The sequence below is a fragment of the Danio rerio genome, chromosome 23, assembly GCF_052040795.2.
Source record: "Danio rerio strain M-AB ecotype USA chromosome 23, GRCz13ab, whole genome shotgun sequence".
NCBI classification, from domain to species: Eukaryota; Metazoa; Chordata; class Actinopteri; order Cypriniformes; family Danionidae; genus Danio; species Danio rerio.
In genome coordinates this window covers 9,048,574-9,076,516 of record NC_141043.1, presented here as the reverse complement: position 1 = coordinate 9,076,516, position 27,943 = coordinate 9,048,574, and the positions used below count along the sequence as shown (strand labels likewise).

General features: G+C 36.6%; 1 protein-coding gene and 1 non-coding gene across 5 annotated transcripts; both read right to left on the bottom strand.

Annotated features, from left to right (window-relative positions):
- Window positions 1-106: 106 nt before the first annotated feature.
- On the bottom strand, window positions 107-24,985 carry LOC141380641 (uncharacterized). Of its 4 annotated transcripts, XR_015523201.1 has the most exons (7): window positions 23,851-24,985; window positions 23,572-23,781; window positions 17,548-17,701; window positions 5,476-5,573; window positions 4,486-4,527; window positions 2,227-2,286; window positions 264-1,813 (listed from the first exon to the last, which is right to left on the bottom strand). It is a non-coding gene; the product is annotated as an uncharacterized LOC141380641 (transcript). The 4 variants fall into 4 exon arrangements; XR_015523199.1 differs by lacking the exon at window positions 4,486-4,527 and having other exon boundaries at window positions 263-1,813; XR_015523200.1 differs by lacking the exons at window positions 2,227-2,286; window positions 4,486-4,527 and having other exon boundaries at window positions 264-1,793.
- sox18 (SRY-box transcription factor 18) lies at window positions 11,068-14,694 on the bottom strand. The gene is made up of 2 exons (XM_087306586.1): window positions 14,059-14,694; window positions 11,068-12,852 (listed from the first exon to the last, which is right to left on the bottom strand). Exons 1-2 carry the CDS (start codon window positions 14,441-14,443, stop codon window positions 11,942-11,944), a joined length of 1,296 nt encoding a protein of 431 aa, XP_087162712.1. The 5' UTR covers window positions 14,444-14,694; the 3' UTR covers window positions 11,068-11,941.
- Window positions 24,986-27,943: the final 2,958 nt, after the last annotated feature.

The window sequence follows — 27,943 nt, the reverse complement described above, 5'->3', positions numbered from 1 at the left end:
GCACAGCGTGGTGCACTTATTTCACATGCAGTGTCAAAGCATCAGATCCCAAATATTCAATGCAAAAAAAAAAAAAAAGCATTGATCACATTTTCCGAGATAAACTGCAATCTTATATGCACAATTTAATTTGTTGAATTTATAATACAGCATATATATATATATATTATAATATGCTGGGTTCACACTAAAAACAAAATTAGATATTCACATAAGTAGAGTATATATTGTCACAACACAGCATAGGACTGGACAAAGGTATAGGGGAAATCAACACAGTTTATTACAACAAAGGTAATAATATTCTTAATTGAGTTTGTGGAGCAAAAGTTCGAGTTCGTTGCAGACACACTACACACATTGAGGGAATCCAGTTCAACATAGAACATAGGAAACACTGATACGCTGGAGCAGGAGAAACAGTGGAAGGTAATACTCAGACACTGTAGTAGGGGAGATGCTGGAAGGAGAAACTGAGATGCTGGAGTAGTAGAATCGCTGGAAATGGATTGGATGAACACTCGGGTTGTGAGTTTCAGGATAGACAGAGTGAATGGAGATGCTTTTTTAACCTGTGTCTGTGTGCAGGTGTTGATACTAAATCAGGTGAACTGTGTGAAGTGCAAGTGCAGGTGCGAGGCTGATTGGCTTCTGACTGTGACATTATCCCCTCCTACAGGAGGCGGCTCCTGATGCTCTAACCTGGTGCCGGGTTCTTCCATGATTATCTTCACATGGTGTAGTTGATAGTAGGTTGCAGGAGGTGGGGGCACTGTATTAGTTCTATAGAACTAATTTGGGGAACTCAAAAGATGGCTCTAGCTGCTAGGGGAACTCAAGAGACAGCTCCAGCCTTTAGGGGAACTCAAGAGATGGCTGCGGCCATTAGGGTAACTCAAGGTCGGAACTCAAGACACGGCTGCAGCCATTAGGGGAACTCAAGGTGGTGAACTGACATTTTATCCTACCCATCAGATTATGCTACCAACACTGTATTTGAATGGTTTTGAGGTTGGGGTTAGGGATTAGGTAGGTTAGGGCAATATTAATCACTTATCCACATTAAAATTTACACTGGTAGCAAAATCTGAGGGGTAGCATGTTTTGTCATCAAAATTTGCTTTCCATTTTTTGATGTGAGGTAGGACACTCTGATAAGACGGCTGTTGTCATTAAGGGAACTCAAGAGACAGCTCCAACCGTTAGGGGTACTCAAGAGACGACTCTGGTTGTTAGCAGAACTCAAGAGAAAGCTCCAGCCGTTTGGGGAACTCCAGGGTCAGCTCCAGCCGTTTGGGGAACTCTCGGGTCAGCTCCAGCCGTTTGGCGAACTCAGGGGATGGCTCTGGCCGTTTGGGGATCTTTGGGGATGGCTCCAGCTGTTCGGGGAACTCTGGGGACAGCTCTGGCCATTTAGGAAACTAGGGGGATGGCTCCAGCTGTTTGGGGATATCTTTGGACGGCACTGGCCATTTGGGGCACTCTGGAGATGGTACTGGTCTGGAGACTTTGCCGCCTGTCACTTAAGGAATTCCAAAAGATCCAGCTTTTGCCATGTGGGGTTTTCTAGGAGATCAGGCACCTGTCATTGAGGAATTTTGGAGGATCTGGTACCTGCCTTTCAGGGAATTCTGGCGGCGGCTAATCGGGAAGCTCAGGCTGCTGGGGCTGATCGGGAAGTACAGACGATGTCTGCCGCTTGGAAAGCTCAGGCGCCAGCAGCCGATCTGAAAGCTCCAGCGGTGGTGTGTGTGGTTCGAGATCCATCCCAATAATTGTCTTGATTGGTCCTTCTGTCACAACACACATAAGACTGGACACAGGAATTGCCATGGTATGACTGAATAATACATAGGTTAGTGTATGCTCTGTTCAGCCTTTTTTGTTTCGGTCAACTTTGCGTTTAATAAAAAAAAAATTATATATATATATATATATATATATATATATATATATATATATATATATATATATATATATTAATCTAAATATTTAATCTGTTTTTAACAGAGTTAAAGTCTTCAGCAGGCTGTTTAAACTGCAACAGCGAGAGAAGAAATTGCATGTGTCCACTCTGTTGGGTCACAGTTACCGTCCTGTCCGGGGTTTGAACCCACAACCCAATGGTCACACAAACCCAAGGCCACCAAACCACTAGGCCTGTGCACAGCCATGCTCGTAAATTACACAGACAGTTCAGGAAAGGGAAAGTCAGAGAAGACTTACGTTCAACAATAAAGACTGGACACAGGAAGAGCAGCAGTTTTGTGTTTTCCAGCGCTTTTTCTGGGGGCAAAAAGAATATTCCATTAGAAACACCTACTCACTGGGATCAAGTTACATTAATTCAATGCAACATTTCATTTACTTTCACTGCAAAAAAATGTCAAATATAGCCGCTCTTAATGATCTCAAGATGTTATTGTGTAAAAGAGGGAGAAGTAAATGAGAGTGACTGTAATGTTGGGCTCTTCTTCTGAACTCTAGTCTGACCTACAACTGACTCCAGTTAAACCTGGGAACAATCACATCCAGGGATATAGCGAGGGAGGTTTATTCTTTTTCAAATATTTACAGTGATGTTTAACAGAATAAGAAAATTTTACAATCGTTCATATAATATTTTTTTCTTTTGGATATTTTTTTCATTTATTTTTTATTCTTTTTAGTTTGTCAAGTTTTTAATTTTTTAAACAAATTTTAAGGTCAGTAATATCAGCCACATAAGAAATTATTCTTTTTTTGATTGGCTGAATTGTAATATCTTGCATAACTAGTAAAATATTACATACTGGGATCCTGGAAAGGACAAAAGAAACTAGTTATTATAAAATTAGTTATTAAAGGGCACCTATGGTTAAAAAAAACTACTTTTAAAGCCGTTTGGACATACATGTTTATAAATATAGTGTATTTACTGTCATATTGGGGTGAAATAAACACACCCAGTCCTTTTTTTTTTTTCAAATTTAACAACATAAAAACGGTGGACCAATTGGAGCAGTTGTCAGATCGACCGCAACTTGACGTAGGAGTGCGGTCCCCCCGCCCACCAATATTGATTGACAGCTCCGCGCATTAACATGTCTCCGTAGTAATGCAAATAATCATATCAACAAGACAGGATGAGCGCAAAGCAACGGGGAACAAAATTTTTTAATTTTTATTTAAATTTTTTTTTTTTTAAAAAACATTTTAAGGACAAAATTATTAGCCCCTTTAAGCTATGTATTTTTCTGCAGAACAAACCATCATTATACAATACCTTGTCTAATTACCCTAAACTGCCTAGTTATCCTAATAAACCTAGTTAAGCCTTTAAATGTCAAATGTTCCTTCAGTGAAGGAACCTGACAGTACTACAAGAGATGGCAAAAACAGGACTGCTGCTTTGAATTAGTCTGACTTGTATCAATGTGTTTCAACAGATATAGGGTGTACTCACACCATGCTATCCAAACCGTGCCCTGGCCCGTTTCCCAGATTGTTTGAGAAGTGTGAGTGCTCTGAATCGGGCTCAGGCACGGTTCACTTGGCCGGCCCTGGCCCGATTGGAAGAGGTGTGCCTGAACGCGGTTCACTTGGGCTTTGGCGCGGTACGCTTGTGTGTGAGTGCAAAACGCACCAAAGCCCGAAACTGAAAGCGAGACGTGACTTTTAAGGGACTGTTTCAAATGGATTTATTAATCATTCTTACTGTTCAATGAACGCAAACTGTCGTAGATTATTAAAGACGCAAACCCCTTACTGCACGACAGCTGCGAACCTTCAGCAGACCTCCTCATTCCTGCAGCATGAGGATTTTATGGTTGTTTATGAGCACCAAAAATGGCAGATCTGTTCGGCAAAATATTTGACTGCATGTCACCGCATCCCAAACAATATAACTAGAGAAATCTCCACTGCTGAGCGAGAGCACTTACTGAACAGCACAGCATCGATGACGTAAGCGTGCCCAGGCCCGATTGTAATGTGAGTGCGGGCCGTCGAGGGAGACAGGAGAGGTAACAATCGTGCTTTGGCCCGGTTCGAGACAACTGTACATAGTGTGAGTACAGCCCTACTCATCTATTGATCTATATCCATTATAATCTACAACCTGACCCTAACCCTAAATGTAAACTACAGTAAAAACCCTCTAAATCTGTTGAAACACATCAATCTGAAAGCGGTTTGGTTTGTAGCTGGACATTATTGGAGTTCACTGACAGGAACAGTGAACAGCTGTTCACTACTGAAACACCACCGAATCCTACGCAATCTCACGGCAATTCGTAACTTTTTGATTTAGTGGCTAATCCGTATGAATTCATACATTCTAATTCGTACAATTTAGTACGATAAGCTCATCACCCAATGACATTTGGGGTAAGGGGTTGGGTTGGGTCCCACGCATCCTTTTTAAAATCACACATTTTCGTACGACTGAACTCTTACGAATTCGTATGAATTAGCCACTAAACTGACAAAACGTAAAATACTTACATTTCCTCGTGAGATCAGGCTGCCGAGTCTCGCTAGATCCTCCTGTAAGGACGCGCGTCAGTTATAAAACACTCGCAAGACGTTAATTTGGACAACTATGCAAAGAGAACACGCATAGTTTGTGAATCATTGGACTTGTGAGACTAATTATACGCGAGGCACTCGCTAGCTGGTTATTATAACTCTAATCATCGTTACCTTTACATTTGCGTGACTGTTTGCTTTATATAACTGAGAAAGTAGACCTAATTGACGTGCAGCAGTTGGAAATTTAAGCCACAGTTATGTCTGTAATTAACAGTGAGGCTGCTTTTGCACAGTCAGATTTAGCCTGTTCAATCACAAAAAAACGAAATAATGCCATTATTACCATAATTTTAATATGACATATTTAATAATGAAATCAAATAATTATAGTATAATATTTAAGGTAATTTAATCTCGCTGCCCACCTGCAGGATCGCTGAGGCCCATTAGAATTCAACGCAATCTCGCGGCAATTCGTAAGTTTTTGATTTAGCTGCTAATTCGTATGAATTCGTACAATCTAATTTGTACAATTTAGTACGATTTGCTCATCCCCCGATGACGGTTGGGTTTAGGTGCCACGCCTCCTTTTTTTAAATTGTACAATTCCGTTCAACTGAACTCATACGGATTCGTACAAATTAGCCACTAAACTGACGAAACGTTAAATACTTACGTTTTCTCAGGAGATCAGGCTGGAGAATCCCTGCACTAAACATTGACATTTTAGTGGACATCTGTAGTAAATCACCATAAAATGGCTGACAGACAAGACGAAAAAAAAAAGAATCATAAAATTAAAGCCCACCCTCACCCCCTCCCTTGTCTTGTTATCTATCCAAGACACATTTTAGAAAAATATTACATCACACATCTGTCAGGTGTAAACAGCTCCAATGTGTCCCGTAATAGATACGTGGTTCCTCTACGCATTTACGGGTACATGCATGTTTGTCCACTCACACATATGAGCCGCGTCCTGCTTCTTACACAGGAAGAGGAGGCAGCGCTACTTCCTGTCCAGCAGAGGAAGAGTAGGGGTATAGTAGGGGCCACACTTCCTGTTAAGAAGAAGAAACAGAAAATACACAGATGACATCATGCCGTAGGTTTGCTGGACGGGGTTTTGGGGAGAGTCCGTACTCCGGCCTGCCTGATGGAAAAGCTGAAGCAAGTGTGTGAAGAAACACACACACACACACACACACATATACACACACGTGCACACTTCAGCTGCAATAATAAAACACTTACAAAGGTCAAGATCTTTTCTCCTTCTTTCTTACTGACACATGAAATCAGTAACACTCCTACACGCGCAAATGCATAAAACACACTGCGACACAATGTTATGTGTGTGAACAGTGTGTATTGACAGCACTCAAAATTTACTTTTGCTGCTTGTTTGAACTACTTATTATATTTGTTATTTAAAATGAGTTGAAACAAAACAATTCTTTTGAAGTTACAACTTAATATTTTTTCTGTATGTTCAATTCACTTAAACTTGTACAAAAAAAAGAAGTTAACTTAATCAATTTGTTTTAAAATAACATAAAGGAACCGTGTGGAAACCAAGATTTTTAACAGTATTTCTCATAATATAAGGAAACATTTTAAAGGTTTGATGTTAAAATTTGACGTTAAAGCATTTAAGATGGTTACCAGGACATTGTTTATGTACAGTTAAAGTCAGAATTAATAGCCCCCCTTGAATTTTTTTTCTTTTTTAAATATTTCCCAAATTATGTTTTACAGAGCAAAGAAATTGTCACAGTATGTCTGATAATATTTTTTCTTCTGGAGAAAGTCTTATTTAAGTCTTATTTGCTTTATTTTGGCTAAAGTAAAAGCAGTTTTACATTTTTAAAAGCCATTTTAAGTTCAACATTATTAGCCCCTTTAAGCTATATATTATTTTGATAGTTTACAGAACAAACCATGGTTAAACAATAACCAATTACCCTAACCTGCCTAGTTAACCTAATAAAACTAGTTAAGCCTTTAAATGTCACTTTAAGCTGTATAAAAGTGTCTTGAAAAATATCTTGTAAAATATTATTTACTGTCATCATAAGAAAGATAAAATAAATCAGTTGTTATAAATGAGTTATTAAAACTAATATGTTTAGAAATGCATTGAAAAAATCTTCTCTTCGTTAAACAGAAATTGGAGAACAATACAAACAGGGGGGAGAATAATTCAGGGGGATAATAATTCTGACTTCAACTGTATGTGTGGCTCTCAAATGAAGTAACCAGCACTAGATGACAGCGGGCAAGAATGCATAGAAAATCCTTTGTTATTCTGACAATTTCTCAATTTCTGAAAATAAAAGCTCACTACTATGAATATTTTGCAACAGTGTCTTTTAATGTGTCATCAAAAGAATCTGCATTCAATAAATCTACATTAAGTGCTTCCTCGGTATCCAGAACCCATTCAGCCACTTTCACATGAGCCCTCCATACATGTGTTGAGTAATGGAATTGTAGTTTGTTGGTTAATGATGACATAAAGCGAGAACACAAAGACTCAAAATTAACCCCCACCCCCTTTAAAAAAAAAAAAAACATAAAAAAAAAAAGTAGATTAAAAAATGGCTTGGTTTTGGTTTACATCAGCAGAAGAAAGTGTTGTCCATCTGTTTTTTACAGTCCAAACATAAATTGGGATTCATAAAAATAAAATACTCGTATGAAGTGGTTCTTTTTTCAATATAGCGGCCAAAAGCAATTTAACATTTTGAATAAGGATTACTAAATTAGTATATCCATTATTGAGTTGACTAAAGAGGTCATTTTACACTTATTGGCATATACACTGTAAAAAAAATGCAGGGTTCCACACAATTTCGTCATGTTGTCTCAACGCAAATTGATTAAGTTAATTTAATGGTTTTTACAAATGTATGTTGATTAAACTTAAAACAATTACGTTATCCCACAAAAACCCTCAAGAATTGTTGATTCAACTCATTATAAATAAGTACAGGAGTTTGGACAAGTAGTCAAAGTCATGATAGAGGGAGCTATAGTTTGCTTAGTTTTAAAGTAGTAGTTCAACCAAAAATTAGCATTCTTGCCATTGTTTCCTTGTTCCATTCATTTTCTTTTTCGGCTTAGTCTCTTTATTAATGCCTGAGCGGAATTAGCCAACTTATCCAGCATATGTTTTACACAGCGGATGCCCTTCCAGCTGCAATCCATCACTGGGAAACATCCATACACACTCATTCACACGCATACACTACAGACAATTTAGCCTACCCAATTCACCTGCACTGCATTGCTGCATTCCAATTCGCATACTTATACTACGCCCTAAAAGTATGTACTTTTTTGTGTGAAGAAAACGTTTATCCTTTTTGAATGTGCAACAGAAGAGTATGCAAGCTTTGGGACATACTACTACCTCTTTAACTGATCGTTGTGTTGCTTAGTTATGCCCCATGTCAATCATCAACACAGCATCCACATTTCTATCATATTTAATTTCCGACCTTATTGGAAAAGCAGCAGAAGGTTGATCTCCCATTCACGGGTCTTTCATGCAGAGAAATCTCCTCAGGGCTTTGGGTAATTATGCATTCAGACATTCAAACGCATCTTTATATAAATTCAATATTGTTGTTGCAGATGAAATATAACAGGTATGCAATTTAAATATTTTCCAGTGGGCTAGATATTGACTAACAGACGTTTAAACATCTTTACTGAAGCCTTTCTACTTGACGGTTGGTCTTGCGCGTCCATCCTGTTTGTACTTTATTTATACTTTTCACACGTGTTTGTAGTTCTCCAATCGAATTCGGAATTTGCGTCCAATGCGCAGTGTATTGTGGGAAATATCAGCAGTTAGAGTATAGATGCTTCCACACTTACATTTTTCCATGGAAATAGCAAACCATCCGGTAACCTGTGGCATTCTCTTTTCTACATACTATGGTTTGGGACATACTAATTCAATTTTTTTTTTTTTTACAATTTAGGAAGAATAGTATGCGGATTGGGACACAGCTTATGTCTTTGGACTATAGGGGAAACTGGAGCACTCAACGGGAACACAAGGAGAACATGCAAACTCCACACAGAAACGTCAACTGACCCAGCCGAGGCTCGAACCAGTGACATTTTTGCTGTAATGCAGCACTACTTACTGCGCCACCGCAGTAGTAACTCAAATAATATTACTTTTTTTTAAAAATTGTGTTATATTACTCGTAACTTTGGAATAGTAAGATTATTATCTAATGCGCGTTACTTATAACGCGTTACCTCCAATGCTGCGTTCACACCAGATTGAGTGATTTACATGTTAAGTCAATACAAACGCGCGAATAGACATCCTGCGGCGCGATACACGCGAATGGCATGGCGCGAATGACGAGAATTGTGCGAATGGCGCGGTGCGCATGGCGCAATATGCGCGAATGGCGTGGTGCGAATTGAGCGTTTTTGTGCATTTGACGCGTGAATCAATTGAGTTCGAAAATCTAAACTTCAGCCGACATTCACGCCACGTTAACCAATCAGAAACTTGCTTTTGTGGGGGCTTGATTGTGACGTAGAACCTGTTGATGGTGTCCCGGGGAAAATCCTCCTGGCGACATCGACAACAAGTCATCAAACTGGGCTTGGCTCAGTCAGAAGCACCGCTGAAAGTCTCCGTCATCTAGGTTCAGTTTCTGGAGGAGTTTATGAGCTCACTGAGCTTGATGCACCTCTGAAAGGATGTAGTGGACTCAGACAGGACCCTAAACGTATCTACGCTGTTTTTCTTCGTAAAGCACATAAACACTCTCATTTTCTTTATAAAATCCATGTTAGCCATTTAGCTATGAAGCTAGAGTCACCGGGCAGACAGAAGCCCTGCCCATCACGCGAATCGGCGTCTGTTCTGAAGTGAATTTGACACGCGAATGAAGCGGATTTCATGCGCGAATGAAGCAGGGTTTGAGGTGCGAATGAAGCGAGTAAAATCAAATGTTAACGCAGCTATTTACGCGCGAATAGTGCGATTTATCCGCACGTTTCGCATCTAGTGTGAACACAGCATAACACTGCCTGTAACCATTGTCTTCCATAGTATTTGTTTATACTATAGTCAATAGTGACATGTTATCAGCTTTCTTCTTTTGTGGTCAACAGAAGAACAAAAATGCTCAAGATGGCTTATAAATCACATGAGAGTGATTAAATAAGATGTTGTGGGTGAACCATCCCCTTTAATGTCATTTTTCCTCATATACCAGAACTATGGAAACTGTGTAAGCAAAAATTGTAGCAAAAATGTTCAAAGGCAATGAAAATTCTTTGAACTACGTTATTTTTAGGCTCAAACTCATTTCACTGGAATCCAGCATTGGTTAGTCAACTGATTATAAGATACAAAGAATTAAGAAACACATTAGCCAAAGTCGATACATTGTTTCAAATTTAAGATTACTGAAGGCTGTAGTGCTGACTTTTCATTATTCATCTTTCCAAAGAAGAAAAAAAAAGAGAGAGAAAAAAATCAGCAGGGGAGCATGTCGTGAAAACTCTGTTCATGAGTTCATGAAGCCACAGATGGGCAATAAAGCGTAAACTGTGAACGAAATGGCGAAATAGCACCGACAACCACAAGCTTATCCCTTCTAGCGCTCTTTCTGTCACACACAAAACAGCTTACAGCTCAAAATACACGTCGTTCTGCTGACCTGCACATCGGACTTCAGAATTACTGGACCTGCATGATCGGTCAGTGTTGTTCTTTCCATTTAGGGAGTCGGTCAGGGGTGAAAAAAAAGCTCCTCTTCCCTTTAACATCCTTCCCCCTGCAGCACACGCTGGCAGATATTCTCCAACAGCTATCCCAACATCCCCAGTTTCCCCAGGATCTTCCTCTGTTTTGACATTCCTGCTAATTTTATGGCTAATTAATTGGCGGGATGAAACTTTACCGCACGGCAGCTGACCTGGACCTAAGTGAGCCCACTTAACGCCTTGGCAGGAGAATCTGCGGTGTGTCATTCAACAGACATCCGAATTTAGTCAGCGTGATACCGAGGAAAAGCACACAAGAAACGTGTATCATTTGATGTAAAGAATAACACGCACACTCACTAGGCATCCAGCCTTAGATGTAAATGCTTTGGAAAGACTGCGTTCCCCTCTTGAAACGCACTCTTATATCAATCTTTTTGTTCCCTGGTATTGAATGAATCAACACGAGGGAGCATTTCTTTAATCTCAGAGCTGCCTTTTTTGTATGAAGACATAAGAGAAGACAGTTTCAGTTTTGTTCTCCTCAGTCGAAACTGTTTTCTTTTTGTCCGTGGTTTTAGGGGAAAAAATAGCTTAAAGAGCCAAACTCATTTTGTGGCTGATCAAAAATCTTGGAGGAGGGAATCAGAGAGACAAGACTGGATTACAACTTAAACATTGCGGCCCTGCTCTGCTCTCTGTTTCTCTCAAAAGGCAACAACAATCGCAGCCACATCACCATTTTACCATAAATCAAGCAAAATATGTAGCTAATGCGAGTGTAATGATTTTGACAAGTACCCAATATTTCGTGACAACTTTATTTGGCAAAATAGGCATGGATACATTTTATCATATACACTTTTTGACTGTTTTAGGAAGAAAGACAAACAGACATCTAGAAAAGCACATGCACTCTGTGGTGTGGGAAAGTGTGTTAGTGAAATACTATGTACAATTGTGTGTTTTCAATTTAATTGCTTTGATTTAATAGCGCTGAGACATTTTTTATTGCAAACTCTTTTTATTTGAAGATAATTATTACCAAAAGGGGGAGAGTTATTACCAACTCAACAAGTTCCTCAAGTGCTAAGAGGATTACACAACTTCATGTCCACATGAAATGCCCATTTCAAACATATTCAGCCACAAAGAATGGAATATAAATTAGTCGCCAATAGATCAAAATACTGAACTTGTGTATTTGAAAGAGATTAAGTGCAGTATAAAAGAGTCTTGAGTGGTTTTCACATACCCAGTGCAAAACATATTTTCATATAAAAAAAGTCTATAAAAATAGAAATAAACAATATAAAAAGCAAATAAAGACAAATATATATATATGTATATTGCAAAAAAAATATTCACATTCTTGACTTCCACGTCCCAGTACCCTCATTTGAGACCGTAAGCATACAGTAGCTGGATGGAGTCAGCAAAATGATCGGTTAAATTCGACCACAGTCTCAGAAAGTACAGGTTATCAAGACCAGAAATGACTAGTCATACTGTGAAATGCAATTTAGTGAAGTCTATACTGTGAGAACTGAGTCCAGTAACCTCCAGTGATTCGTGAAACCGGGGAGTGACGATTCCCTGAAGAAGGTAACTCGAATAAATCAAACAGATCTGAGACTCCATATGTGCACCAGACTTCTGGAGATGCATGGCAGAAGCAGTTTTATCCTGTAATGCAGGCGCTGTAATAGACGGCGCTGCTGGCGTCGGACAGGGCTGATATCAAAGCGCTGCTTTCCTCGCAAGGGGCGCTTCTGCTCACTCGAGTCCTGCTTGCACTCAGGTATTGGTCAAACTCAATCCTGTCCACCTCGCCCCAAAACTCGGCTGAGGGTCCCAGTTGGTCCACAGCGTCCAAGGAAGGGGGAGCGACCTGAGCCACGGCTGAGGTCTCGGGTGGAGGAGACAGCTGGCCTAGATGAGAGGTGAAGGCGGGTTGGGGTTGACTGCTCCCGTATATCTGACCGTAATAACCTGCTTTGGAGGACTCCGGGAGGGTCATGTTGGGGTAGAGACCGCCAGGATTCGGGGACTCCACAACCAGGCATTTCTCCTGAAGCGGGAGGCAGGCTAGTGGAGACTTCTGGTTGAGGTGTGGGTGGGAATGCTGGAGGTTATGGGAGTTGTGGTGAGGGTGGTGGCCGGGTTGATGGTTTGGATGCTGGTGGTAGTTTATCCATGAAGACAGACCCACATCTTCCTGCATGTGAGGGGGGAAAAACACTGAATCCCCGCCTCCCTCCTCAAGCACGTCTAGCGGGGACATTTCTGGCGTCGGCAGGCCGAAACTCTCCAGCTCTGGAGCTCCAGAGGGGTGGAGGTCTCGGAAGTGTCCCAGAGGAGGCAGCAGATGATGGGCATGGCGGTGTGGTGAGTAGGCGTCTCCCGGTCCTCCATGGGCCAAGCCTTGGAGAAGGAGACCCGGCTCCACTCGCTTCATCTTCTTGGGTTGTTTCTTCCTCCGAGGGCGGTATTTGTAGTTGGGGTGATCCTGGAGGTGCTGCAAGCGGAGCCGCTCGGCTTCCTCCACAAACGGACGCTTGTCGAGTGTGCTCAGCGCCTTCCAGGACTGACCTAAAAACAGCATCCAATCAGTGTCATTGTATTTGGGCTACTCTTTGAGTCCACTGGTTTTGCTTTAGTGGTTTATAAATATGATTTTTATCAGGACAACATCATCTAAATGCAATCTAGTGCCAGAGCACTGAGTCATATTCTTTGGGTTAGTTTTAAAATGTATTTCATTTAGTTCTCTGGAATAAATATACAAATATAATCATGCACAAATGATTTTTAAATGAGCTGTCACATTTATTACGTTTGCTTTTGGTGAAAACAGATGCACGTAAGGCAATCGCTGACAAACGTGTTTGACATGAGCGAATCATTACATGTAACTGGTGCTCGGCACACAGGGGTCGGGTTGTAGTATTTAAATTATTAATGGGTCAACGGTTGCAGACAATCGGCAGCTTGTGTGTCTGCCACAGCCTTGTTATATTTAACAAAAAAAAAAAAAAAAAGTAAAGGACATCAAAATGTCTCCTTGAGAAACTGCCAAATGCAAATATTGTGCAAGATTCACAAACTTTTTAAATGATTTCCATTTCATGTGTGCCCGAGGCTGGTTTGCTCATCTACAAATAAGAGTTGCATACTAAGTTTTTTTTTTTTTTTTTGTAATATTAATAAAGTGGGGTATGTAAATGCACACTATACATGATTATAATATTTAATAGTTTGATTAAATGACAGCTTGATGGTAGAGAAAGTAGCAGGATACAAATATGGACATGATTACTATAACTATTATTATTATTATTATTATTATTATTATTATTATTATTATTATTATTATGATAATCATTAATTTTATATAATTATTATTATTATTATTATTATTGTTATTATTTTACAATAAATAAAACTATAAATGACCATAACCAATACTTTTATATTCACAATAACCTTTATGTTATGGACCTTGTTGAAAAGATTTAAATGTTCATGTTTACGTGACCCAATTTAATATCAGTATTTAGCAGCAAAAAAATATCTAAAACCAAAAACAGAAGTACAACTAATCCTCTATAAACCATATTAACAAACATTATTACTTTAAAGGTTATTCATGAACATATTTATTCTAGCAAAAAAGTCAAAATAATATATGCTGACTCTTCCCAACTACCCATTTTTGAATATGCCAAGTCTGTGACCCCGCCGACCTACTAGAATGATCCAATTTTAACCCCCATGATGCAAAAGTGAGTGTCTTACCCAGCATTTTACTGAGCACAGCGTTGTGCAGGTCTGGGTTCTGGATGGCCAGTCGTTTGCGCTCATCTTTTGCCCACACCATAAAGGCGTTCATGGGCCTCCTGATCCTCGACTCCCCCCCTGATTTCCCCTCGCTGGAGCCCAGGGTCAAAGCTCCAGGGCGGGTAGAGTCCGGGCTTCCCGTCCTGGCCTCCGCTGCTGTTCGAGACACCGTCCGTGTTCCAGACCCAGGCACTGGTGCCAGCTCTGTGGTCCGGCTGCGGTCAAAACCATGTCCCCGCTCAGGCCCCGGAGTGCTGGAGGAGGCACCCCATGTCCCGCGCTCCGCAACCTGGCTGGGCTGAGAACTGGCCTCTTGACAGCAACTAGACTCAGATATATTCATTCCAGCAAGACCAACACGATTAAAGCAAGCTGTTGTCTTTGAGTAAAGGAAATTAACACCAGGACGTCTGTATGCTACTTTTTGAACCTATAACTTCAAACTGGTCAGTCAGTAACTAAAACAAAACCAATCATAAAAAGAAAGAAAGAGCTACGAAAAGGCTTTGTTTTGGATGTTTCAGAAGTATAAAATCCCACAGATGTGTTTTGTAACTCCTGGCTCCCAGACTCCCAGTCTTTGAAAGTTGTAGTGAGTTTTGATGAACCCATGCTGTAAATATATACGTGGCCTGAGCCAATCAGAGAACCGGACTGGACAGGAGAGGCGGGACGGGGAGCCAGTGGGTGTTCTCCTGCCCCCCTTCACAGCCTCCACAGACAGAGAGATGTAATCTGAGAGGGCCATTGTTTTAGGCCTGCTGTACACACACTCATATAGGGCACATATACACTAAATCATAACACACTCACGCACACACATACAAAACCTATTTGTGTTGGGGGGGTCGGGACCACAAAGAAAGCTACGCACTTGAGTGTTAACTACTCGTAACAATGAGTGTAAATGTAAAGATATGGGAGTCAACACAAAGAAAACACACATAAACACTTACACACACACATACAGTACAGTAATATAACCATTTTGGCTGCCTTCAACCTTTGCCCTGAATATAAAGCAAACCCTGTGCTCTGGTTTCTTGGTAGCATGAAATAACTATACTTAAAGTGATTTATAGACAGTTTTCACAGCTAAATATTTGTGGTCAACCCATAATTTATTTAAAAAGACACTGTAACATGCAGTTTTTGCCCTAAAAAATTAGCTCTGTCATATGTGAACCCTAAAGAATACTTTCATTGGTGTAACCCAATACAGACAGGCTGATTTAGGCATATTAAACAATAAACTGATATTATGACTTGGACAAAACCAGATCATTTATAAGAATATTTAGGTAGTGTGCTATTTTTTTTATTACAGTGTAGCTTATTTATTTTGGGTGGCAAACGCAGATAATTTAAATTTTTTTTTTTTAATTATATTTAAATTATTAAAAAGCATCAAATTAGATTTTGTATACACAGAAAGCATATTGAATGTAAGTAAATATATTGTAAATATATTGTAAATGTAGTTTATTTGTAAAAACTTGAAAATATCCTTATTTTGACATGCACTTATTAAATTAAATAAAAATGTATATGTTATATTATATTTGTGCTAACAAATTAGGTAAAAGGAAAAAAACAACATAAAATATAAATATTTTCTTGTTTTTTGTTGTTGTTTTTTTTTTGTAAAAAAAAATGGTAATGTCAAAGCCCACAAATGCAAATATTTTTTTAATTGCCAATTCTTTACATGCAATGCAAAATTAATGGGAAAATACAAAGCGCAAATGTGTGACTTATACAATAACACGGGTGTTAAATAAAAATACACATCTATTTTGTAATAGCATCTTATGTCCTTGTAATATAAAAATAATATTGTTCAATAAATACTTTTTATAAATACTCATTATATTTGACTTGTTTTATTATTATTATTATTATTATTATTATTATTATTATTATTATTATTATTATTATTATTATTATTATTATAAAATAATTTGTATTGCTCTACCCAAACCATTGACTTGACCATATACTATATAATTATAATACTATATATAGTATATAATTCAACTATAAAATACATATACTATAGTATATAATTATAAAAAAAAAATATATATATATATATATATATATATATATATATATATATATATATATATATATATATATATATATATATATATATATATACACATACAGTTGGAGTCAAAATTATTAGCCCCCATCAATCATTAACCTCCTGTTTATTTTTTCCCCAATTTCTGTTTAACGGACAGAAGATTTTTACAACACATTTCTAAACATAATAGTTTTAATAACTCATCTATAATAACTGATTTTTTTTCATCTTTGCCATAATGACAGTAAATAATATTTTACTATATATTTTTCAAGACACTTCTATACAGCTTAAAGTGACATTTTCTGGTTTAAATAGGTTAATCAGGTTAACTAGGCAGGTGAGAGTAATTAGGCAAGTTATTGTATAATGATGCTTTGTTCTGTAGACAATCAAAAAATATATATTTCTTAAAGGGACTAATAATTTTGACCCAAAAATTATTTTTAAAATATTAAAAGCCGCTTTTATTCTAGCCAAAAATAAAAAATAAAAAACAAATAAAACTTTCTCCAGACGAAAAAAAATATCATCAGACATACTGTAAAAAAAAAAAAAAAAAAAAAATGGTCTGTTAAAAATCAATTTAGGAAAAAAAAAAAAAATATATATATATATATATATATATATATATATATATATATATATATATATATATATATATATATATAAAGAGCAACATCACATGAGTGCGATACAGCTGTAAATCGGCACTATAGTGGGAGGTGTGCAAAAAAAGCAACAAGCTGAGTGCCTTAGTGTCCCCTACAGTGATGATATACGGTCATATCTCACTACTATGAGTATGAAATTGCGTTCATACAACATAATAATCGTGTGTATAAAAGGAAAATCAAATTTGAGAGTCTGCAACTGACGTGAGAACAGCAGAAGCTGTTACTAATTCACTAACGCCATTTTAAAGCTATTTAAATTATTCTCTAGCATAAAATCTAAAGTGATGACAAAACAGCCTCATATTTAAAGATTAAAAGGCTATACAGCATGAAATGAGACATTTCCCAGTATTTAAATCGGGAGATCACAATAATTAACCCTGAAAAAACAAAACAATGCAATCACTACCAGATTTTTTTGCGAAAAATGCAAAACACTTGTGGGCATTTCTTCTTTCTTTTCTTTTGCTTAACTAGTTTGCATTACCGTAAACCGGGGACTCATTAGAAACAAACAGATGACCAACCAAAAAGTAACTCAGGGTAATATAAAGAGTGGCTAACACAAAATACATACATTCCTGATACGTGAATCTCACACTTAATACACTACAATTACTTTGGTATAAATACAACACTAGAACATACAAAAGAGAGAGACAGACTTAGAAAATCACTTACCTGTTTAATAATGATTTAATAAACTGTAGTTTAAAATTATGCTGGGCTTTTCCTCCTCTAGGGGTTTATTATGTGGTCTCTTTTGCCATCTTGTGGATGAACAAATTCAACAATCTTTCCTTTGCTCCATAACAGTCTGATAGAGGCCGACGCGCTGTATACAAAAATTATAAATATTTAAAATATGCACTAACCTTATAAACAAACTGCATAGATGCAATCTAAACAACTACATTCTCGACTAAAAAAAAAAGTACATTATGTTGTCCAACAGCTGCAATACTTGTCAAATGGCAGTGTTTATTGATCTGCTGTCACTCTATGTTGGAGGAGTAATACAGAAGTATGAGGAGGCTGTGCAAGATCTGATGTTGCAGATCAGATTCGACAACCCAGACAGAATTGTTGTATAAACCAGTAAATATATATATATATATATATATATATATATATATATATATATATATATATATATATATATATATATTATATCAGTAAAAAAATATGTTTTACTCAAACAACAAATGAAATTGTAAATTGAGAAGACAAAAAAAAATAAATAAATTAAAAAAAATAAATAAATAAGTAAATAAAGAAAAAAATAAATAAATGCGTAAATAAATCAATACATTAATTAATTTATTAATTAGTTTTAAAAACTGAACATTTTCTAGTGGTCTCTTATTTTTAAAATAACATTTTAATCTCTAAAATTATTCAAAAATAAGCAGGATTTATTCCGCTTGGTTTTGTATGCAAACATAAAGCCATTTTATTGCTCATCCACACATAATTGATATAGTCTAATGAGCTGAAATCACAGCCGAGCTCTTTATTACACGGCTGTTAGTGAGAAATGCAGAATAGGAGTCGAGTCATTAAACAACTGCAGTTACAATGAACTTAACACTTCAAAATGAGCTTCATTAACTTCATGCAAGTAAAAAAGAGAATGTAAAAATAGTAAAGCTTCCTAGTGAAGTCCCCATCGCTCCTGATTTTATAAAAATAGAAGAAATGCTGTTCGGGTTAAAGAGGGCGACCTCTTAATGAGATGGGATGTCGGTCTGCCTCTTTCTTCGGTGAAGGGTCATGGTTAACAACACTTCGACACAATCGTTTAACCTCATCTAACTCAAGAGTATGTCAAAGTTAAAGACCATTACTCTCAAAGGGAGAGTTCATGCAAAAATTCAAATGTTCTGTCATTTATTTACCCTCAGGCCATCCAAGATCCAACAACTACATCCAACACAAAATGAATATCTGCAAATCATTATGATACTATGCACTAGTATGTCAATGCAGTTTAATTTGACTCTTTTTTTACTTTGGGCTTTTAGGCTCTTTGGGCTTCTTCAGTTTTAATGTAAAGAAAACATCCAAAATAAACATTTACGGATTTCTTTGAAATTGGTGGTTCATTTCACTGTGGCGACCCTTGATAGATTAGGGACTAAACCAAAGGATGGTGAGTTTGTGTGTGTGTGTGTGTGTGTGTGTGTGTGTGTGTGTGTGTGTGTGTGTGTGTGTGTGTGTGTGTGTGTGTGTGTGTGTGTTTTATCCCTTTATAAATTTATATTTGGAGATTTCATTTCCAATACATGTTTTTAAAGGCTCAAAGTTACTTTTTTCTTCTGTAATGAGACATACACTGACCGGCCATTTTATTATGTACACCTTACTAGTTCCGGGTTAGACCCCCTTTTGCCCTCAGAACTGCCTTAATTCGTTGTGGCATAGATTCAACAAGGTACCATAAATATTTATAAGAGATTTAGGTCCATATTGACATGATAGCATCACATAGTTGCTGCAGATTTGTCGGGTGCACATCCATGATGCGAATCTCCCATTCCACCACATCCCAAAGGTGCTCTATTGGATTAAGTTCAGTTGACTGTGGAGGCCATTTAAGTGCAGTTAACTCATTATCATGTACGCTGTGGTCATAAAGGGATGGACATGGTCAGCAACAATACTCAGGTAGGCTGTGGTGCTGACACAATGCTCAATTGGTACTAATGGGCCCAAAGTGTGCAAAGAAAATATCCCCCACACAATTACACCACCACCACCACCAGCCTGAATCATTGATGCAAGTTAGGGTGGATTCATGCATTATGTTGTTGATGCCAAATTCTTACCCTACTAGCTTTCTGTCAAAGCAGAAATGGAGACTCACCAGACCAGGCAACATTTTTCCAATATTCTATTGTTAAATTTTGGGGAGTCTGTGCAAACTGTAGCCTCAGTTTACTGTTGTTAGATGACAAGAGTGGCACCCAGTGTTGTCTTCTGCTGCTGTAGCCCATCTGCCTAAAGGTTCGTTGTGTTGTGCATTAAGAGATGCCTCGGTTGTAAAGTATTCAAGTGGTTATTTGAGTTACTGTTGCCTTTCAATCAACTCGAACCAGTCTGTCCATTCTCCTCTGACCTCTGGCATCAACAAGGCATTTGGACCCACAGAACTGCTGATTACTGGATATTTTCTCTTTTTCGGTACATTCTCTGTAGAGATGGTTGTGCGTGAAAATCTCAGTAGATCAGCAGTTTCTGAAATACTCAGAAAAGCCCATCTGGCACCAACAATCATGCCACATTCAAAGTCACTTAAATCACCTTTCTTCCCCATTCTAATGCTTGGTTTGAAGTGTAGCAGATTGTATTGACCATGTATTGAGTTCCTGCCATGAGATTGGCTAATTAGAAATTTGTGTTATTGAGCAATTGGGTAGGTGTACCTAATAAAGTGGCCGGAAAGTGTAAATCTTTACCTCAGTTGTATTAGATACATAAAATGTCCGATTTTATTAAAATCTGTATTCTGAAGATTTACACCGAGGTTCATACATAAATCTCCTAAATAAATTCAACATATTATTCCAAAACAAAACGTAAAAATACATATTTTTGCACTTTTTTGAATTACAAAGTAATATAAAGAGTTTAAAAACCCTCTGAACAAAACTTTTGACTCTAATCTGTCAAAAAAAAAAGAAACAGCAACTTTTATGCTTGATTTGTATCCAAATGAAGCCATATTTAATTGAGCAATTTATTAATTAATTTGGATATTTAAACATGTCCTTTTTAAAAACCTGTAATATTGCCTGAACTAGATTTAACTTTAAAGATTGTGAAGTAACCGCAGTTAAACTTTTCTCAAATGTAAAAACCACAAATTAGTCCTGTGGATTCTTGTCTCCACACCTATGCAATTCATCCAGGCTTAGACAGCTGCACTGAGCCAATTTCTCCCCCATTGAGCACTACATCAATATTCTCCACTGTATTGATGAATAAATTCAAGGTGAGGCTGGAGAGGGAAATGGAGGTAAATGTGTACGGTATGTGATGCGGATTTAACTCCATTAGTACAGTAGGCAATTGGGGAACAGTCTGCAAAAGGCCACCGGAGGCTTTTTATTGTTAATCTATGATAACTTGTCATGGTTTTCTGAAATATACTGACGCTGGCATTTGCCTTTGGGAAGAAGAAAGAGCTGTTATGCAGAAAGTGTGATGGGAAAAGGGAAATGTGCAGCTGTTACTTTTGGGAGTTTGTTTTTGGTTGTTTTCTTAGTTAATTTTAGTTAATGTACTTACTAATATGAAGTGAGAAGGAAGAATACTTTATCATAGTTCAACATTTAATGCATTTTTAAATTCCTTAATTGTGCTTGTTAACATTAGATATGATGTTATACATTTATATAATTTTAAGACGAGATGTAAAATTGTTTAAAAATGTCTACGATAATTATTATGAAGAAATGTACTGTAAATTCTGCAGTCATAAAAAAAAATTAAATGGTTGCACAATGAAACTGAAACAAAGGTTTCATGGCTATATTTGACCAGCATGGTGGCCAATCTTTATTGGCAATGTGCACCCAATGTTTCAAACATTGTATTCTGAAGGATATGTAGTAGGATGATAATGCATCAATACACACAGCAAGACTGGTGACAGAGTGGTTTGATAGACATGAAAGTGAAGTTGAACATCCCATGGCCTGCACAGTCACCCGATTTAAATATTATTAAGCCACTTTGGAGCGTTTTGGAGAAGTGGGTCAGGAAACTTCTTCCTTCACCAGCATCATATAGTGATCTGCAAACTATTCTGCAAGAAGAATGGCTCAAAATCTCTCTGGCCAGTGTGTATCTGTCATTCTCAAGACAAACTGATGCTGTATTGACCGCAAAAGGAGACCATGTTAATGAATTATTGTGGTCTGAAACCAGGAGTTTCAGTTTTATTGTCCAACCCCATATTTAAGTAACTTAAATTGAAAATAAGCTTACATTTTATAAATAACTATTTTATCTTACCTAATTTTATTGTTTATTATTATTATTATTATTATTATTATTATTATTATTATTATTATTATTGTTATTATTATTATTAATAATAATAATAATAATAATAATAATAATGTTTTAAAAATAATTATTACCATCATAATCCTTATTATCATTAATAATATTAGTTGTAGTAGTAGCATTTATTATTATCATTATTATTATTATTATTGTTGTTGTTGTTATTTATTTTATAATTATTATAATCATCATCATCATCACTATTATCATTATTATTATTAGTAGTGGTAGTAGTGGTAGTATTTATTATTATTATTATTATTATTATTATTATTATTATTATTATTATTATTATTATTATTTATTTTTATAATTATTATCATCATCATTATTATTATTAACACTATTATAAATATTAGTAATAGTGGTAGCATTTATTATTATTATTATTATTATTATTATTATTGTTGTTGTTGTTGTTGTTTTTGTTGTTGTATATTTTTATAATTATTATAATCATCATAATCATTGTTATTATTATTATTAGTAGTAGTAGTAGTAGTAGTAGTAGTAGTAGTAGCAGTATTATTAAATTTAGTATAAGCAATATTAATATTATTTATTTTTGTCAATTGTTATTATCATCATTATTATTGTCATTATTATTATTAGTAGTAGTAGCAGTATTTATTATTATTATTTATTTATTTAATTTTATAATCATTATCATTATTATTATTATTAGTAGTAGTAGTAGTAGTAGCAACAGTATTATTCAATGTAATATTATTATTTATATTAATATTGTTATTATTATTATTATCATTATTATTATTATTATCATTATTAATATCATTATTATTATAATTATTATTATCATTATCATTATTATCTTTTTTATTATCATCCTCATCATTATTTATTATTATTGTTTATTATTTGTATCATTATGATTATTATTATTACCATTTTTATTATCATTATTTATTATTATACTATTATTATTATTATCGTTATTATTCTTATTATTATCATTATTATCATCATTATTATAATCATTGTCATTATTGTCTTTTTAATTATCATCATTATTATTTAATATCATTTATTATTTTCTACCATTATGATTTTTATGATTATTATCATCATTATTTATGATTATTATTATTAATACTGTCATTATTATTTTTATGATTATCATTATTATTACTATCCTTATTTTTTATTTATTGTTAATATTATTTTCATTATTTTATCATCATCATTATTTAAAAAAAAATTATTAAAATCGTTTATTAAGATAAAAATGTTACTGAATGATGTTAATTTTAGTCTTTGGTTATACAAAGTAAAATGTATATGATTTGATTTTAGTTCACCTACTATACCTATTTTACCTTACAACAAGCAGTCTACTAACACACAAATAAAAGTTAAAGAACATATAATTGAAAATTACTAGTGGTCAGGTGACCACTAAAATAATCCTTAATCTTAATATTGCTAATTTAATAAGGATAATTTCTTTATAGTCAGCTTAAAACACAGCCTCAAGTTTCATATGTCCTTGAATATCCCTCCACAACTTTAAAGAAACTTAACACATTCACCCTGCCGATTAAATCTGTCATCAGCCATGTCAGTGATAAACCTAAATGTAAATCTCACACTCATGCAGCGTCAGTGGTTTACCGGTAAATGTTGCGTGGGCCATTTGGACGGGAAGCTCAGTCTCTCCCTCTTCTAGATGGTGAAAGTTGGCTACGTGACAGTGGTCTTCGCCTGGCTGTCTGCTCCACATTCCCCACTGGACATTCTCACAGTCTGTGTGTGTGTATGTGTGTGTGTTCACCTCCAGAAACAGGAAGACAGGGATGTTCCTGCGGGCCGCCGTGACGGGACCTGATAAGATCGAGAGATATGTTGGGACAGAAAGAGAGGGAGAGCTGAGGGAAAAGAAAGAGAGCTGACCTTTGACCCGCCCGACCCCTAGGGTGCCCTTCTGGAGGTGCCCGAGGTTTGGCGTGGCTTTCGCTGGATTGGTGCCCGGGGCCGAGCGACAGCGCTGTCTCGGTGTGTCTCTGTGAAAGAGCGGGACACGGGGCACCACACCTACACCACAGCGGAAATCTGGCCAAGGCTCCAGACTGAGCGGCTGGAGAAGGAGAACTTCACAACACTCTCTCATCTTTTATTTCTCTATTTACTGTACACGCACACCCACACACAAATAGACACACACATAGACACACAATACCACACACCCGCCCACACACACACAGTAATGAGTCTGTGTTTGCTGAAGAATGTGTTGAAGTACCTCCAAATTGATGAGGGTGTGTGTCGGAGGCGAAGGTTTTATGAAATATTCATGCACTGCTCTATTTTCTGCTGCTTGATGAAGGGAAGTTTGTGCTGATGGATGGAAGCGAGTGTGTTTGGGAATCCCCCCCTTCTTAACAATCTTCTCTCTCACACACACACATATGTGCACGGTGAAAACAATTGATAGCTGCACAATAGACACTTGCAGGTTGACTTCACATAGTGTAAAGTTAGACCATCCTGTAGTCTGTTAATTATGCTGATTTTAATGCTGATGTGAAGCCAAACTGGATGTACAGATGAAATCAAAATTGTTAGCCCTCCTGTGATTTTTTTTTTTCTTTTTCAAATATTTCCCAAATTACAGAGCAAGGAATTTTTCACAGTATTTCCTATAATATTTTTTCTTCTGGAGAAAGTTTTTTTTTGTTTTATTTTGGCTAGAATGAAAGAGGTTTAGAATTTTTTAATAAGCATTTTAAGGACAGAATTATTAGTCCCGTTGAGCTTCTTTTTTTTCTCAACTGGCTACTGTACATAAATCTTTGTTACACAATGACTTGCCTAATTACTCTAGCTCAAAGTCAAAATCAATTGTGTCAATTCAGCCACATGTACAGGACATATAGAGAATCAAAATTACGTTACTCTCAGGGTGCTTTCACATCTAGGGCCCCATCATGCACCTTGCGGCGCAATTGTTTTCTGCTAGTTCTAGCTTGGGGCAAGAGTCGTTGATGTTTTGCAGCACGCTGTTTAAATAGCAAATGCATTTGTGCTCATATGTGCACCCATAGGCGTTCTGGTCTAAAAAAGGAGGCGTGTTGAGGCGCATTGCTGGCTCATTGCTATTTTGAGAATCTATAATAGACTGTTCAATAGACCAGAACAAAGCAGGTCTAAAGTCCAGCGCAGAGCGCGTTAGTTGTGCGCCTCGCTTACACATTGATTAATACACACAGGGTGTACAGCAACACGCAAATATCTTTACAAATGAAAAAGAATTAAAATATTAAGGATATATATATATATAGGATATAATAAGGATATTATAGGATATGAATATAAAGGATTAAAATATTACAAAACATATTATTTTCTAACCTACTTAAATATAAAAACCATACTTTCATGCCTTCTTCATCTAACAGCCTTTTCTGTTTATTCATAACAATTTGCTTTCGTATAATGTTATTACTATTAGCAGTATTACTTATTTTATGCATATTTATATTTGTTTTATTAAAAACAAGCTTAGATTTTTCCACCTGTCAGGTTTTACACCATATGGGGCATAGCATGTGTTTTTGGAAATAACTCAGTTTTTTGAGCACACTTCATTATTATTGTTCAATTATTTATTTGCTGGAAATTAGAACTGAATTTAGAAATAGTTTTGAAACAAATATTTGCGCTTAACAAACAAAATAAATTTTTTATAGACTAATGGATGTCTGTGAGTACAAGAAGTTTCCCTATCCATGAGAGTAAAAGTGAAAGTAAATAATGAAGAGGCTCATCTCTCATTTTCTCGCCGCAGACGCTCTGTTTAACTGTTTTCTCGCGAGTGAAGGGTTCAGTTTTTCCACTTACAAAGTCCATCATGTAAATAGTAAATGCGCTATGGCATGATGCAACTCTTAAAGAGAATGGGAGATGAGACTCTGATGGATCTCAAAACACACCTATAACTCATTAAAAAAATAAGCTCAACCCTTTAAGACCATGCGCCACGGCGCAAAGCAGATTTTTCCTTCCTTGAAATAGTAAAAGTGGATTCTGACACGCCCTTAATGCTTTTGCGCCCTGCACTTAGCACTTTGCGCATGATCTTCAAAATAGAGGCCCTAGACTTTTGTTTCGGAATCTGTCTCAAAAGCGCGGTTTGTTTGGCATATGTAAAATGAGCAACTGTGCTCGGATCCGCGCCAAATCAATTAGTCCGAGATCGCCTGAATAAGGTGGTCTCAGCTCGATTGAAGCAAACTCTGGAGCGGATCGATTGTAGTGAGAAATTAAAACGATCCAAGCCCAGCTTTATCACAGTGTATTATCAGGTCATTCTAAGCTATTTGGTGAAACGCAGCGCTCAGGAATGGTTTAAAACAGTTGTCATGTCAACTTGCTGCAGTAAACAAATCCAAGTACGTAATGCTTGCCCCGCCTTCACGCTCTTCTTATTGGCCCACCACTGCTCTAGCACTGAACTCGAATGATTGGTTAATATCAGCTGTCAATCACTCAGTGCCTTCTGGCTTCGGATGACAGAGAGCTACTAGCGTGAAAAATTGTAAAGCGCTGAAGATGAGAATGAAGACAACATAACACTGACAGATTTTGTTTTAGAAACCATGGCATCTACAGTTACAAATAATGACACATCTTACTAGTGATCATGTGCTGAATGTTAATCCACCATCTACACTTTTCTAAGAGTAGAAGACTTCCATTGGTTTCAAGTCCGCAATGAAAAGTCTGTGGGATGAAATTTTCAGGTAACTGTTTGCCATATATAACACAAGAGCTTCTGTTTAATCCTTCATATAATTGCCAGATGCTGTCCGCCGTGCAAGGGGCAGCTATATATCAAATTTAACAACACGTACACACCATCGCAAACGGGCTTACACTGAGTAAACTAACATCGCTACTCCTAAAAAGACCGGTATTGCTATTAACATGTATACATATAATAAGGTACAGTATGTGTCAAAAGCATCAGCGCAATATTAGACAGCACTTGTGAGAACAGCACAGTTATACCGTTAACACATTAATTCAAGCAGTGTGTGCAGGGCCAGTGAGTCTGTGTATGCTTTGGTCAGTCAGTTATGTTATAAAAATGTATTTTCTTGTGATAACGGGATTTTGTTGAGACATATTTTCCTCACGCTTGCATATAACGTTATATATGATTTTTTATTGCTTGTTAGTTTGATTAGTGTTGATTTCAAATACAATAAATATCTTTGTATAAACCTTGTAGAATTGGAGCTCATAATTGGTGGGTGCGACTAAATTTTGGCTGATGCGCCTAAATTTTTTAAGTTAGGAGCACCGGTGCTACCAAGCAAAAAGGTTAATTTCAAGCGCTGATTATGGATATGTTATAGGCATATATGGCTATATGAAGAGATAATTATGAGTAGGGCGGGATGTCATTCCTACCGGTAAATGTGCGTTTCATGTTAAATACGAAAAAGAAAGCATGTTAACTATTAACAAGAGCTGTTTATACGTTAGGAACATTGAGCGAACTGCAGTCAAGCCAAGGGCTCTGTATGAGAGAGTCTTACCTCTAATTTATATTTGGTGATGATGTCTGTGGGCGTCACCATTCAAAATTAAAGCGCAGCTTTTGCTTATAATGTCTTATTGCTCATCGCCATAAGTTAAAATAAGGACACTTAACGGCTGAGCTCTGCAAAATAAACCATGAAACTCTGACCAATTTAAGGAGAATTAACTTAAACGTGACTTGTTTTTGCTCTTTTGGTCCGTTTAGAAACTTTGCCGTGTGAAAGCGAACCGCACCAAGAACAAAGAGCAACAATGTATCAATTTTAATCCCTGTTTCGGAACAACTGAATCTATTCAAAGTTGTGAAAGCACCCTCAGACCCTATAGGTGCCTAACATTTAATATTGATATAAAAAGTAGAGTTTTAAGAAAAAGAAAATTTACTATATATACAATTTTACATAAAATGTAGTCTAAAATGTATAATAACATAACTTGT